This window comes from Tamandua tetradactyla, chromosome 19 (genome assembly GCF_023851605.1).
Source record: "Tamandua tetradactyla isolate mTamTet1 chromosome 19, mTamTet1.pri, whole genome shotgun sequence".
Taxonomy (NCBI): domain Eukaryota; kingdom Metazoa; phylum Chordata; class Mammalia; order Pilosa; family Myrmecophagidae; genus Tamandua; species Tamandua tetradactyla.
In genome coordinates, this window is record NC_135345.1 from 6,242,189 (window position 1) to 6,257,740 (window position 15,552).

Here is a 15,552-nt window from a genome sequence, read left to right on the forward strand (position 1 = left end):
GGGTCACATGTCATTATTTTTCCATGTGAGTATCCCCTTATTGCAGCACCATTTGTTGAATTTTTTGGGGGGTGGGGAGTGCATGGACAGGGAATTGAACCCGGGTCTCTTGCATGGCAGGCAAGTATTCTACAACTGAACTACCTTTGCACCATTGCCCAAATTTTCTTTTAAACAAAAAACTAATGGGTTCATTTGTGAAATAACTGCTGCTTGTTTTCCCAAGCATGATAGTGGAGAAACATTTGACTTGGCTTAAAAATTTTGTTAGGGAAAAAAGGGTATTTTATATACCCTATGTATCCTTTGTCCTAGTAATCTCATTACCAGGGCAAAAATGGATTTCAATTTTGGGAAATTATCTGAACTTAAGACAAAACTTCATGAATGAAAATATTAATTGTAGTGTAGTTTTTGGCATGGGGGCGGGGTGCATGGTCCAGGAATCAAACCCGGGTCTCCCACTGGAAGGCAAGCATTCTACCACTGAACCACCCGTGCACCACCGTAGCATATTTTTAAATAACAAACTAAGAAGAGCTAATTATTTAATAGTGAGCAAGTGATGGCATTTCCATATGTTAGAATTCCTTGCAGCCATTTAAGGATGTTTGGACAGGGCATTTTGTAAAGAATTTGGTTCTGCGGGTAAGGGTGGTTTCTCACTGTAGACATGCACCTCGCCAGCTCTTTCTGATTCCTGGAGGCCTGGGGACTTCTCTGCTCCCCCCCACACCCTACTCCATCTTTACTGCTTTTGCACCCCTTCCACCTATTTGGGTTTGGCATTATTTCCAGATTTGTACAAAGATGAGGTGTGATTCTCTACAAGCTTTTGAAAGATTTTGGTGAGGAAGGGGAATCCCACCTTGCTAGTGTTGTTTGCACCTACTTGGCTTACTTAATTTCTCTACAGGTATAATCAAGGTCTTTGACTTTGCATATCTTAATTTTGACACAATAAATCAACCAACATTACCTAGGCTTTTAAGACATTTTTTCTCGAGCTCTCCACAACTAGGATGTTGATAGAGGTTGAATGAGGACTTATATACACTTTCACGTTGGAGAACTGTGTGGCTTGTATCACTTCCTAGCTCTTACTCCTGTAGTCTGGATTCTTAGTAGGAAAGCACAGAAACAAGCAATGGTTCACAGTATCATCACATAGCTGTGTATTCATCACCATGATCATTTTTATAATATTTGCATTACTCTAGAAAAAGAAATAAAAAGACAAAAGAAAAATCCCATACATCCCATACCACTTTACTCCCTCTTGTTAACCACTAGTATTGCACTCGACCCAATTTTAAGACTCACAATAGACATTAGTTAACTCAGACAGTGTAGTATTAGCAGAGATATATTAGTAGAACGAAACAAAAACACCCAAAAGTAGATCATATAAACATGAGCAACTGACATCATTTTTTTCAATACAGTTGTGCAATCATTATTAAAGATCAGGGAGGGCTGTTGGGTTACAGTTCAATAACTTCAGGTATTTCCTTTTGGCTATTCTAAAGCACTAGACTCTAAAAAAATACCTATGTAATGAGTCAATTGTCATAGTCATCTGTTAAATCTCAGTTGCTCATTTATACCTCCTCCTTCTCATTTGATCCTTCTCTCAATCTTCAGGGATATCTGGGCAATGACCATTTTAACTTCTTCATGATGGAAAGGGGTCTTGACCTTATGGGGTAGAGGAATGAATCTGGTTGTTGTTCTTGGAGAGACTTGTGCCTCTGGGTTTCAGGGTTCATCTGGCATAGGCTCTATCTGGAGGACTTAGGTTTCTGAGAAAATAAATTTACTAAGGAAAAATTTTACAGAGACTTAGATAGAACCCAGGGCACTGTCTAGGGTTTTCAGGAATAAATACTGTTGGTTGGGCGTATAGCATACTGTGGTAGTTTGAAATATCTGGCTAAAGTTGCATAACAGTAACCTACAGAATGACTGCTCAACTCTATTTGAAATCTCTTAGCCACTGTTCTAATTTGCTAGCAGCCAGGATGCAATATATCAGAAATGAAATGGCTTTTAAAAAGGGGAATTTAATAAGTTGCTAGTTTACAGTTCTAAGGCTGAGAAAATGTCCCAATTAAAACAAGTCTATAGAAATGTCCAATTTAAGGCATCCAGGGAAAGTTACCTTGGTTCAAGAAAGCTGATGATGTTCAACGTTTCTCTCTCAGCTGGCAGGGCACATGGTGAACATGGTGGCATCTGCTGGCTTTCTTGTGGCTCTACAAAAGGGGCTGTCTCCAAAACGTCTCCTCTTTTAAAGGATTCCAGTAAGCAACTCCACCTTCAATGGGTGGAGACACACCTCCATGGAAATCATCTAATCAAAAGTTACCATCCACAATTGGGTGGGTCACAGCTCCATGGGAACAATCAAAGTGCTCCCACCCAGTGATACTGAATGAGGATTAAAGGACATGGCTTTTCTGGGGTCCACCACAGATTCAAACTGGCACAGCCACTGAAACTTTATTTTGTTGCATTTCTTTCCCCTGTTTTGGTCATTCTCAATCCCACTATGCCAGGGCCAGGCTCATCACTTGGAGTCATGTCCCATGTTGCCAGGGAGACTTACACCCCTGGGAATCATGTCCCATGTAGGGGGCCAAAGATAGTGAGCTTATTTGCAGAATTGACTTAAAGAGAGAGGCCACATCTGAGCAACATAAGAGACTCTCTGGGGGGTGACTCTTATGCATAATGATATGCAGGCCTAGCTTTGCCATTGTAGAAATAGGTTTCATAAGGGCAAATCTCAAGTTTGAGGGCTTGGTTCACTAAATTGGGAGTCCCTAATGGCCGAGAGAATATCAGGAGTTTCTTAGGTGGGGTAGTCAAAAAATTTCAGTTTCTTCCCCAGTCTGTCAAGGTGACTTTGCAAATAAATTTTTATTTTCTGCCCCAAATACTCTGAAACGTATCCAGATATGGTGACTAATTTATAAGCAGCAAAAACAAACAAACAAACAAACAAGATTTTCACTCCGATCCAGCTTTTTGCCTGCCCCATGTCAGCATTTACTTTATTTTTCACTCTTTATTTAATGTATCTGCTCCATCTATACGTGTCACTCTCTCTCTTACTAAAAGGTTCTCAATCTCTTCCCCCAAAAAGGATGAACTAAAACTTCATGTCAGTGTGTTTTCCCACAAGTTCAGGGTCTGTTGGTCACATCCATTCCATGTCTGGTAAAAATGCCTTCATATATAAGACAAGGATTCAAATACTAGGTATTCAAAATTTGATAGAATTTCTAAAATCAGTTCAAATCACCAACCTAATACCCAAGACCTCACTGGGTACCTTTGGTTAACAATTTCCTAAAACACTGGTGATGTGGATGGTTGTTCACTGGTGATTCTCCACCTCACTTGTAATTTCTTCTTCTCTAATACTATTATTATGTTTTATGGTCTTTGTGGTAAAATTAGTCTGTACAATTAAAAATGTATTACTTGAAAAGTAACTGTAGAGATGGAGGGGCCAGTGTTTAATGAGTAGATACATGACTGGCTGGCTGAACGGATGGATGGATGGATGGATGGATGGATGGATGGATGGATGGATGGTTGGATGGATGGATGATTGGATGGATGAACGGATGGTTGGATGGATGGATGGATGGTTGGATGGATGGATGGATGGTTGGATGGATGGATGGATGGTTGCATGGTTGGATGGATGGGTGAACACACATGCCTCCCATGAACCTTGCTCAGGCCCAGTGCTGAAAGGTGCTCACTTTGTGTGGGTGAATGAATGAGGCCAGGGACTGTGCCTTAGTCACCAAGTAGGCAGAATACAGACACCCAGGCAATGGCCAATGGATGAATTGTGACCCCCTGCCCTGTGAACTGTGTCTTTTTCATCTCCTTCTCTCCAGTGCCTAGCACTGTGTATATAATGAATAATTCAATGACAAGGATAATTTCATCAGGCATTTATTAATCAGTCTAGGGTAATAATCATCCACAGAGGGCTTTCTGGAAGCTAAGTACCCACTCCCTGTCCCTGCCTCCTTCAGGAATCTTCCATCTGTAGGGCATCAGTTGTGTCCTGCCTGCTCAAAGTACTTGTGGCAGGCAGATGTGAGTGCAGCCACAAACACCACAAACTCGTTGAAGTCTACTTCTGCATCTCCATTGGCATCCAGGTCCTTGAGAAGTTTATCCACAGCATCCTTTTCTCTTCCATTCTGGAGGAGAAAGAGGCCAAGAGTCAGCGTGTGGATGCCTAGTGCAGAGCTCAGGCTCAGCCAAGCACAGTTGCTGGTAGAGGATGGAAACCCAGATTTATTCTGTATTTACTGCCAGGCCAGCAGACATACCAGAAATCTGGCCTCCGTGGAGGCTTGTTGAAACTCAGCTCCCACGTGACTCCAGCATGACTCAAGTTGGACAATCACTGGCTGAGTCAGCGGTTCTTCAAGTGTGTTCCCTGGACCGCCTGCATGGGCCGGGTCCCCCACCCATCCTCACTCCAACACTTGTTGGATCCAAACCCCCAAGGTGGAGATTGCTTTTCACAAGTTCCAGCCTGGGGTGCTCTGGTTAAAAAGTTAAAATTTAGGCTACAATGTGAAGCTCAAAAATAGGCTAATTGTATTTAAGTTAGGATTTTGCTCATAAATGTTTGTGTGGGATAAAGGTTGGGAGAGAAAGAGCCTGTATTCCAGGGATAGGAATTTCTGCCCTCCACACTTCTCGGTCTTTCACATTTTCTACCACAAACATAGTATTTATAGTTGAGAGAAACAGATGAACTTTATTGTTTAAAGTACATCTTCACTGTACTCACATTTAGGAGAACAGAAACATAAAATTCTGCAGTGCCTAATGTCTTTGAAGTGACACTTAAGGCCAAAAAGTTCAGGCTTCCATTTCCAAGGGTCAGTATTGGCACAGACCCCTTGGAGGGCAGGGGGGCAGAGTCTAGGGGGGCCCAGAACAGGGCAAGGGAGAGGAGGGAGAGGGAGAGGGGGAGGGACCTAGAGGGAGAGGAGAAGAAGGAAGGAGGCAGAGGGGTGGGGGGAGGAGGGAGGTGGGTCCCTGGCCCAGCCGTGCAGTGGGGCCTGAGTGAGAGGCTTGCGGTGCTGCAGACTCAGCGAGCACTGAGCACAGGGAGGTTGCTGGTCCCAGCAGAAAGGAGCCAGGACGAGGCCTCCCACTTCCGGTTCCTGACAATCCCATTGCTACCAGGCAGCCAGGGTTCTGGCAGGCGGGGAGGCAGTGGAGGAGGGGTGTCTATGGAGTAGCCTTGGGCAGAGATGGCCCCGAGAGACCAGCAAGCTCAGAAGTGACCCTGGACTCTGTCCTGCCTCCGACCACCCTGCCACAGCCCCAGTTTGAATCCCACTTGCTCCCACTGGGCCAGAATCTGGTCACTGATAAACTGGGGTTTCAAGGATCAACCTGACCTCATTCTGCACATACACATGCACGTGCAAACACACACGCGTGCACACACACACCGGCTGCTCTGCGCCTGGGGCTGGGGTTTTAGACTCTATGGCCTTCGGCGGCCCCCACCGCTCGCTGCCACCCGCCCGCCTTGGCGCTCACCTGCAGGAAGCCCGGGAGCTCCTTCTCCATCAGCGCCTTCAGCTCGCCCTTGGTCAGGCTCTGCCTGCTGCCCTCCCTGCCCGCGTACCGGGCGAAGACGTCCACGATCATGCCCACAGCCATCTCCAGTTCAGTCATGGTGCTGGCGGGGCCGAAGACACATCCCAACCAGAGCCCCTGGGCGCTTTATAAGGCCCAGCCTCGTGTTGACCCAGAGGGTGGGACACTCAGCACGTCCTGCCCTGCCTGCTGGGCTGCGGCTCAGCTCCTTGGAATGCTGCTGCTGGGGAGGGGGGTTCTCCCGGCAAGGAATGTAGGAGTGGCCTGTCCCCTCTCCTCCCCTGGCGTCTAGTTGCTGGTGACTGGGCAGGCAGCGGGTAGGGGCTGCGGGTAGGAAGGGCACCCATGCAGGGCGCCCTGGAGGCGACGGAACAAAATGCTCCCACCTCAATCCGCTCCCCAAATCTATGGCAGTACAGAGTCCAGGAGATGGGTACGCCCCTAGGGTCCTTGGTGAGTCCACACACCTCCCCATGCTGCCTCCCATCCTCTCCCCACTCGCATGTGGGGCGCCTGCAGGACAAGGGGGAGCATGGGGAGAGGGCTGCAAGGCCAGGGGACCTGGGTGGAAGCAGTTCTAGCCTCCTCGGGGGGCAGACTGGGCACCTGAACCCCATAAGGGCCACGGGGGACTCAGCCTGGACACGCATAAATGGGGAGGCTTATTGTCCCCCACCCTGCTGGGCCAGGCCTGGCTGTAGGCAGTGCAGCTCCGACTAGGTTTTCCTTTGCCAGCGCCCCCTTTTTCCAAGTCTCACAACAGGGGGTTCAGAGCCAGGGTGCAGGGAAGCTTCAGCTCCACCCACTCCTTTGTGGGGCAATTCCTCCTAAGATAAGATTCCAGGCACAGGTTAGTCACCCACAGAAATCTTTAACCAGGGGCCTTATCAGCACAACAGGAAGACCAGAGAACTAACGTCTCCTGGGGCGGTTCAGTAACTTTAAACTGAAGCTTTCCTGAGGGTAGGAGGAAGCTTCCCGGCATCAGGGTGGGCTGCATTTTGCTATGGTCTCAGTGGCACCAGGAGACCACCGGGGAATGCGTCTGTCCAAAGAACTCCCTCTGGCCACCATGAGCCCAGGCCCCTGCAAGGATGGTTGCCAGCTCCTGGGAGGCCCTGCCCACACCCTGCTCAGAGGCTGGGTGCTGCCCTTTCCAAGGGAGGGTGTGCTGAGCTCTGGGTCAGGGAACCGAGGGGAGAGGCTCCAGGACCCACAGGTGAGAGCCAGGGAGGAGAGGGCCGGGTCTGGGACGGCCTCCTCCATAGGGGCCTCTGCCTGAAGTGGGGCAGGCGTGTGACAAGGGGTGTTTCTGCCTGAGAAGTTACTGTGAGGTCCAGGAGCAAAACACAAGGGACTGTCCTTGAGTGTGGAAGAGCTCTGGAACCCGCGTTTCCCACCTCTTCGTTAAAAAAGCTTGCTAGGAAATGTAGTCTTGAACATGTTTATTCCAAATATTTTATTTCAGACTTATTGCAAAACCCCAAGCAGGCCTGTTCAAAGGCTTCTCTCTTGGTAGAAAACTTTGTTGGCATTAAATAAACAAAGAAACAAAAACCTAGTGATTAGATGGTCATCTGTTAAAGTGAACTCACAGAAAGGAATGTCTGGGTAAACTCCTGGCCGCTGGCTGACAACCTGTGGCAGGGTTAACTAATTTCCCAGACCAGGTCTTAACTCTATCTAAAATTGAGTAAGGGTGCACGGGTGGTTCAGGGGTAGAATGCTTGCCTTCCATGCCAGAGACCCGGGTTTGATTCCTGGCCCATGTACACCCCCCTAAAAAAAAACTGAATAAAAATTTCTTAAGCGTTTATCTGGAAAGCTAGTTTCTTCCCCAAAGGAGACTGAGAATTGCATCACACAAAAAAGGCTTTCTGTCCCAGACCAGGCTGGGGCCATTTCCTTCACCAGGGGCAGAGTGGTGGCCCGGCCGGCTGAGACTGGAGCTTCCTCGGGAGCCCGCAGCCTGGGGGAGCCAGGTAAGTGTGTCCCCTGCTGGCCCCGGGGTGGGTGTCATCTGGCTCTGGGGGCCACTGGAACAGAGGCCCCCAGACTGGGGCACTGAGAACAGCAAAAATGGATTCTTCTGCAGTTCTGCAGGCTGGAAATCCAAACTCCAGGGGTGGGGAGGCCTGCGGGCCCTCGGGAGGCGTGAACCCCTGGCACTCCATGGCTGTGGCAGCGTCAGCCCAGTCTCTGCCCCCGCTGTCATGTGACCTCGTCCCTGAGAGGACACAGGTCACTTTGGATGAAGGGCGCCCCTGGTCCAGGATGGCCTCATCTTACCTAATGCCATCTGCAATGATCCCATTTCCAAACAAGGCCACACTCCCAGGTACCGTGACTTGGACAATCTCTCTGGGGACACAGTTCAGCCCACAGCAGACGCTGCTTGGGAACAAGGCTGATTTGGGAAAGAAAATCAGCCCTCAGTGTCCCCTCCCCAGGAAGTCGGGTGACAGCACAGCATGGAGGCATGTGGTCGGGAGAAGCGGAAAAAGCAGTGGCCTCTGCCCTGTGCCCCCAGTGCCCTCGAGGGTGCTGAACCCTGCCCATGACCAGCGTGAAGACAGGAGACAGAGACTCGAGTGTCCCCACACGGTCTCCAGGGGAAGGGGTGCCACCGGCCCAGGCTTACAGGCCCAGGCCTGTTGGGACCAAGGGACCAAAAGAGCCGCCTGCCCCTGGGGAGCCCAGGATACCCCCAGTGCATGCCAGGGTGACAGGGGCAGACTCTGGTGAACCCCACAGTGGGCAAGAAGTTTCCGGAAAGCCCCCGAGTGGCCTGCCCAGCCTGGACAGAATGCAACGTGCAGTGTCCTCTGCGTCAGGCCCAGATGAGGCGCTCTGAGAGGGATGGTGACACCTGGCCAGCCCCAGCGATGGCCCTGCAGTGTGACTCCAGGCCCAGCACACGGATGGCAAACAACGGCCCCATCCACTTGAGACGTGGGTCCCAGCCCCCCAGACCTTGTGCTGCCCCCTGAGGGTTGCATCACGAGCCCAGGGGTCCCCAACCGGAGAGGGGTGGTCCACGCTGGTCACCTGGAGGAGGTGCAGGGGGCGGTGATGAAGGGGGTGGCAGTGAGGAGGGGGACCCCAGCCTGCCTGCGAGTAGGGCCCCAAGGATGGAGAGGAGTCGGTGAGAGGGGGTGGGTGTGGAGAACGGCAGAGGGACGGAGGCACAAAGCACAGCATGCTTTGGGGAGATGGGAAGTTGGGAGGCGACAAGCGTACAAGGTGGAGGTGGGGCTGAGAGGCCCCTGGCCCCATGGCAGAGCTCCTGGGAAACTTTTAGAACGGCACTGTCTGGGGCCGCACATGGAGGGGCCCATGTAATAGGACTGCGGGACCCACAGTCCCCCGGGCAGGGGAGAGACGGGGCATGGTCCCGCGGAGGCCCACTTGGCAGCTGGTGCTAAAGCTGGAGGCAGGGGCCCCTGCTGCCACCTGCCCCAAGGACATCCTGGAGCAAGCAGAAGCCTCAGCAGGGAACAGGACAGGGAAGGGCGAGGAGAGGGCTCCAGTTTCCATCAGACCCGTCCACCCTCACGGAAGAAGGAACCATGGCCCTGAGCGAGGAGATGGGTGAGCCAGGCCAGGTGGCTCCGCCATTGCGTCCACCTGCACTGCCCGGGAGCTCCTAGAAGTCGGTTTCATTTTCGATAACATCTCAGGCATCTGACAAGGGAAGAGGCTGAAATGGTTGAGGAAATGAGTTTCTCAGGGACAAGTGAAACCTCTCTGAGTATGGCACCAAGAGCAGAGGCCACAGCTTCACCTGGGCACATGGCTCCTGGATAAGGCAGCAGAGGGGCCCCAACCCAGGAGGGGCCATTGGCAAACCTCTCCTCTAGGCTGGGGAGCTAAGGTGCTCCTTCCTCCAGGCTCCCTTGCAGCTAGGGTCCCCCAAGCTATAGTGCTGCTCAAATGCTGTTTCAAGGAGGGCTCAGGGCCGGGCTGGGCTTCCTGAATACATAGACAAGCTCTGGCCCTTGGCCTTCTTCCTTGCTGAACCCTGGAAGTGACGTCAGGAGGCGCAGCAGCTGCCTTGCCACCATGTAGATGCGGCTCTTGTTTGCAGCTGGAGGTATTCCTACCTGGTGCAACCCTAGCCGCCTCACAGTAACCAGCCTGGCATCCCAGAAAGGTAGGGTTGACTTCACTTTGGTTCCTGACTCTGTCCTTTCTTTGCTCTGTGATGCCTTGGTCAATTTCCTATGAACTAGCCGTTATAATCCTTACTCCTCAGGGATGGGAGAAGATCCAAAGGTGACTGCAAGGCAGGATTAATCCGCTCAGTGTGAGCACCTGGTGGGGTGCAGGGCTGCAAGCACCCTCACCCTTGTCCCTCTCCCTGCCCTCTTCACAGCTCCCTTCTTTCCTGTCTCCTGGCACCTTCTCTAGGCTGGGGAGGCTGAGACAGGGGCTGTGTCTGGCTCATCCCTCCCTCCAGGAGACAGAGAAAAAGCAGACCATGGCCATGCAGTGCACTAGGTAACATGCCAGAGACCTGGGGGAGTCCAGGAGAGGTGCCCCCCAAACCAGGGGAGTCAGGAAGGCTCCCCAGAGGGGACACTCCAACTCCAACCCCAAGTGTCCTGTGTTTCTCACTTTTCCAAATGTCCCTTCAGCTACAGCCCCACAAAATGTAGAGAACAAGCAAATCACCTCTACCAGCAACTTCTCATATCTTTATTCCAAACAAAAACGACCTCCCTAGAATGCGCCGCATGTCCTAACCCAGACCCACACTGCTGTGCTGCCTGGGGACCAGCCGACTCAGAGGAAGCAAGTTCAACCAGAGGAATCCGGGGAGAGGAAGGAAAGAACAAGTTCTTGGTGTGGGCTTTGCCAGGACGCCTCGGTCTGTTAACGTTAAGCTTCAGTTGGTAGAAACAGGCATCAGGAACGCAGCTACAGCAAGCTGCAAGCCTCAGAGGGGGTTCTTCCCCGCCCTGAGGGGAAAGCCCTGGTCATGGAGTTGCTGGAGCTGCCTGGAGCCCAGTTCCGGGCCCAGGGCTGCCTGCAGTACTCAGTAGGGCAGGGCCTGAGGATTCAAACACGTGAGCAAGGCCAAAGCAGAGGCAACCAAGAGAGCACAGAGCAGTTTTTGGTTCTGGGTGGAGGCCACAGATGTGGACACCAGGCCAGTGGACTTACAGTAACCCTGCGACTCTGCAGGCTTGATTTCCAGAGGGTGACCCGCATTCTGGTCACCGACTGCACCTGCCAGGATGCCCCAACATCATAAGTAGTGCATCTCTACTAGGTAGCATTTGGAGTGGGTATCACAGCAGTCTCAATGGTGGCAGGGGCATGAAGCGGTGGCAGGAAGACCCCGCTTGTCTGGACGCTGGAACGCTGAGTGAGTCAAGTGCAGGAGAATGGCTGTTCAACTATAAACCCCCAACTCAGCACTCTCATTGGAGAAGAGGCCGTGGATAATGGTTCATAACCCCCTATTGTACAATTCGGAACTTTAGGATGAGGCTGTTATGCTCCAGGAAGAGGGTGGAGAGGCAGGAGGTGACAGAGGTGAGGGCGGCACAGAAAGGTTGCAAATAAAGTAATGGTAAAAAGACTTACCAAACATTAACCAAAAGAAAGCTGGGGGAGCTTATGAGCAGATAAAATAGGCCCGATATTGCCAATTTCCAAGGGGCCAATTTCTCAAACTTGTCTCCTGCCAGTGTGCCACCATGGTGTCCAAGATCTGAAGTGCCTTCATCCAAGGGGTCAGCTTAGCTGAGGACACAACCAGAGGCCTAGGCCTTCGGGGTGCTCTACTGACAACAGGTGGGGCCAGCTGGATTGGAACCTTCTACACACCCTGCCCTACCTCCATCCCATCCCCTCATGGCACTTAAATCATATATGAACCATCTCCCTGGCTGTTCACAGTCAGGGCAACCATTCCCTTTCTGACCTCATCACAGACCACCTTCTCCCTGGCTCAGGTTGACCCTGCACCCACCACCCAAGCAATCACCTCTTTGCCGTCATCACCGAGCTGCCTCCAACATTCCTTTCCCAGATATTTCCCAGAATAGTCTACACATCGTCTATGCTCAATGTCCCCACTCCAGAGCTGTTACCTGACTACTCTGTAATATTAAATGACAATCCCTGTCCCCACCCAACCCCCAAGGCCCAGTTCTATTTTCTTTCATAGAACTTACCACTACTGGATATATATTTTTTGATATATACTGTTTTTCTACTCCTTTCATCAAGAAGCTATTTATTTAAAAGCTACACACGTGGTTCTTACTATGGCCAGGTACTGCTTTAAGCATCTTACGATTCGAGAGCAGCAGCACAGTCTGTTCCCTGATGTAACCTCTGCTGCCACAAGTGCTCAGGACATGCTGGATAAGGGACTAGCAGGTGGTGCCCTATGCTGTGATGATGCCTGTACAGACCTGTCTTTTCTCAAATGCCCTCCTGCCTAGCAGAAAGTCTGGAGCAGCACCCAGGCACAGCCATCACTATTAAGCGACCGACTGAACCTGAGCTCTCTGAAGGCAGGGCTGGACCAGCTCTGAGGCCCTTGCTGCTCAGAGAACTGCTCGTCCTCCTCCCCAGCCCCACTGCAGCTCACAACTCCCTCTGGGCTCCAAGCGCTGGAACACTTCCTAAGTGAGCAGCAGTTCACCCCCTTTGACAATAATGACAATCAAGGAGAAACTTCCATTCTGAAAAAAATTTATTTACCTCACCTTTTCCTGGCCAAGTCAAGGGCTTTGGTCACTGGCAAAAAGACTCAAAACCGGCTCTCTGCTTTTGTCTTTTTAGGGAAATGAGCTTTACTATAAAAGCTAGAGCTGTGGCCTCAATTCCTGTGAGGTCTGGACGCTGATGACCTAGACTGGACATCATCTGAGCGTGAAAGATGCCTCTTGTCTGTCAGTGTGGGCCATGCCGCGGCCAGCCCCATGCATCCCTTCCCCAACGCCCCAGCAGAGGTCACGTGCGTTTGTTACAGAGAAGCCCCTGCAACACATAACTCTATTATAGCAAAGAAGTTTACCCCAAAATAAGCATCACCATATACCAAGAACTCGCCCCCTATTCTAGGTTACTCACCAGACAGGTTACATGATGTGCACCAGTTAACATGCCACAGAAAAATTACATTTCCCAAAAAAAAAAGGAAAAAGAAAAAAACAGCTCTCCTCCTTTGATTTGATGACTGCAGAGTCCCCAAATTCATGTACCACCAACTCTCCATGCTCAACCATTCTCTGGGCCTTCTCAATTTTATCCACAGGAAGCATCCACATCCTTGATGGGAGCTTGGGTTCTTGCTTAGCAGCTGTAGCCAAGTAGTGTCTTCTCTCTTGGAGAACTTTGACCTCAAGTCTCTCATGGATCCCCAAATTCCAGGAAGCATAAAAAAATAGCAAAGCACAAGGGTATACTTCCCAATTAAAAAAAAAAAAAAAGGCAATAAAATCACAGTAACAAATACGACCAAGCAGTAGCTTACTGCCTAGGAATCTAGAACCTCATTTCTTTAAGAGCATTTAATTAAAGGCTGTCCTTTTGCAACTGAAGGTGCTTGTTAGTCTAAAGCTGAAGCTGATAATCTAACACTGAAGTTATCCAACAGGATGGTACTGAAGATTTAGTGCTTAACGTGGTGAAAACGCAAATAGAAAAATAAGGGAAGAAAACGAAAGGCTTTCTTGTTTCAGCCTCTCCAAGAAGTCAGTTCTCCTTACCAGCTGAACAGAGTCCATCAGCCTGGAACCTAGAGTACAAGTGGGGGAAATTCATAACATTGTAAGTTGGGAATCAAAGATTCCCACATCCTGGAGTCAAACCAACCCAAGCACCTGTACAAAAACCACTTGCAGAAAGGTTACCTGTCCACGATATACTTGTTTCACACTTCTCTATTCTCTCTCCACCCCCCTTCGTCTATTGCTAGATTTTCACCCCTAGTGAATGACGCCTACATTCAGCTAATGTTTTACCAGAAATGATTTTTACGTTTCGCGAAAAGTAAACTATTTTCTTCTCATTACCAACGTTAAGAATATATTTATATCGACATCTACTAAACTAAAGCTTAGCTAGGTGTAGCCTCCTCTTTCCCCAGCCTTCTCCCACTGCCGGGTCTTGAAGCACTAAGCTGAAAATGCAGACCAGAGCGTTATAAACGACCCTCCCCACAATCCAGCTCTCCCCGGTTGGTTGCCCGGCTCCCCGCTAATCCTCTCGGACCCTGCTTACCCGCTCTCGAGGCCTTCAGTAGCACTCGTAGCGGTCTATCTGCTGGTGAATCTCCACTATCCTCTTGCCCATCAGCGCGGCCTCCAGGGCCTTTTTCTCCACCTTCTCGCACAGCTTCATCACTCGCTCCTCGGCCTCAGCGCCCGGGCTTCGGCCGGGATCCATGGCGCTCTGCTCCGAGGCCTCCACCTCGCTTTTGATCTCGTCCAGCAGGCTCTCGATCTCCATCAGCTTCCTCCTGGCCCTCAGGTGCGCCCTGACGTGCTCGCGCTCCAGGGAGGCGACGTCCTCCCGGATGGCGTTGAGGACCGGGTTCAGGAACCTCTCGGAATCCTCCTCGGCCTCTCGCACCTCGTCCACGTCCACCGGCCGCATCGCGCCGCTCGCTCGCTCGCTCGCCGCCGCCGCCGCCGCCCCCTCGCCGCCCCGCGGCCACGTCTCCGCGCCCGAGAAGCCGGCCCCTCAAACGCGAGCGCTCGCGCGAGGCTGTGCTCGGCCGGAGGCGTCACTACGACTAGCAACAGGTTCTTCCAACTTTTCGCAGCAAAGACGGCGTCCAAAATGGATTCCCAACCGCCCACCAGAGCGCTGTGTTTTTGCGGCCCTTTCACGACTCACCGTAGTACCTTTACGGCCACACAGCTGGTGGGAACAAATTTCGGGCGCCCGTCGTGAAGAGGGCGTCGCCCGCGCCTCGAGGCCGAGCGCACGCACGCACCCTTACGCTCACGTGCGCACGCGCACACAGACGAACTCCGCTCGCGCCCCGCCCCGCCCCGCCCCGCGCATGTTCTGTATTGCTTTAGGCGTCTGCTGGTGTTTGGGGCTCCGCCTCAACCTCTCCTTAAATTTTAAAATGTATTTTTCTGCTCTAATATGATAAGTTGGTTTAACACTCAGCGTTTACTGTGAGTCAGGGCACTAGTATAATAAAATGGCTTAACACTCAGCGTTCAGCGTGAGTCAGGGACTTCTCTAAGTACTTAATGCTCTGCATCGCAGATAAGTTGGTACAGTTACAATTGTCTTTTCAACGCAAACCGGGCAGGGAGAAACTAGGCGAGTTGCCCAGTGAAGACGTCACTGGCGACCACTGCTGCGCCCGTGACCACCACTCACTCTTGCCACTTGACATTGGCTGAGAAGTGTGGCATCCCAGGGCTGAAGGGGAGTGAATGGCCCTGCTCTTTTTTTGTTAGGAGCCCGACCTGGGCTCCTTCTGTTAAAAAGCGTTTTATTTTTAATATTTTTATTTCAACCACTGACGTTTTATATTTATTCCATTTTTGGCACTTAGTGTGGTGTCACACACACGCAGAGAATACCAGACAAAACCGGTGAATTCTCTGCTCTAGGGCTCAAATGACCAATTCCTGAGACACAGGGGTTTCAAAGAGAGATAGAGTTTATTGCTAGGTGAGAAGCAAATCAGACGGCCAGCTGTCTACCAGAAGAACTCTGCTTGTTTGCAGCCTTATGTCATGTTTAATGTTCTGAGGAACTGCCACGCTGTTTCCCACAGTGGCTGTACTGTTTCTACATATCTTTGCCAACACGGATTTTCGTTTTATAAAAGATATAATAACCACCTGAGTGGGTGTGAAGTGGTAGCTCACTGTAACTTTAATTTTTATTTCCCTAATGACTAATGAT

The 15,552-nt window shown here is 50.9% G+C and overlaps 2 protein-coding genes across 3 annotated transcripts; both read right to left on the reverse strand.

Moving 5' to 3' along the window:
• Window positions 1-3,959: 3,959 nt before the first annotated feature.
• S100P (S100 calcium binding protein P) lies at window positions 3,960-5,878 on the reverse strand. The gene is made up of 2 exons (XM_077136353.1): window positions 5,596-5,878; window positions 3,960-4,229 (listed from the first exon to the last, which is right to left on the reverse strand). Exons 1-2 carry the CDS (start codon window positions 5,731-5,733, stop codon window positions 4,080-4,082), a joined length of 288 nt encoding a protein of 95 aa, XP_076992468.1. The 5' UTR covers window positions 5,734-5,878; the 3' UTR covers window positions 3,960-4,079.
• Window positions 5,879-10,330: 4,452 nt separating this feature from the next.
• MRFAP1L2 (Morf4 family associated protein 1 like 2) lies at window positions 10,331-14,305 on the reverse strand. Of its 2 annotated transcripts, none has more exons than XM_077136352.1 (3): window positions 13,900-14,305; window positions 13,386-13,414; window positions 10,331-13,023 (listed from the first exon to the last, which is right to left on the reverse strand). In XM_077136352.1, the coding sequence occupies exon 1, from the start codon at window positions 14,272-14,274 to the stop codon at window positions 13,915-13,917; it is 360 nt and encodes a 119-aa protein (XP_076992467.1). In that variant the 5' UTR covers window positions 14,275-14,305; the 3' UTR covers window positions 10,331-13,023; window positions 13,386-13,414; window positions 13,900-13,914. The 2 variants fall into 2 exon arrangements, with proteins under 2 accessions (XP_076992467.1, XP_076992466.1); XM_077136351.1 differs by having other exon boundaries at window positions 10,331-13,081.
• Between the last annotated feature and the right edge of the window lie 1,247 nt (window positions 14,306-15,552).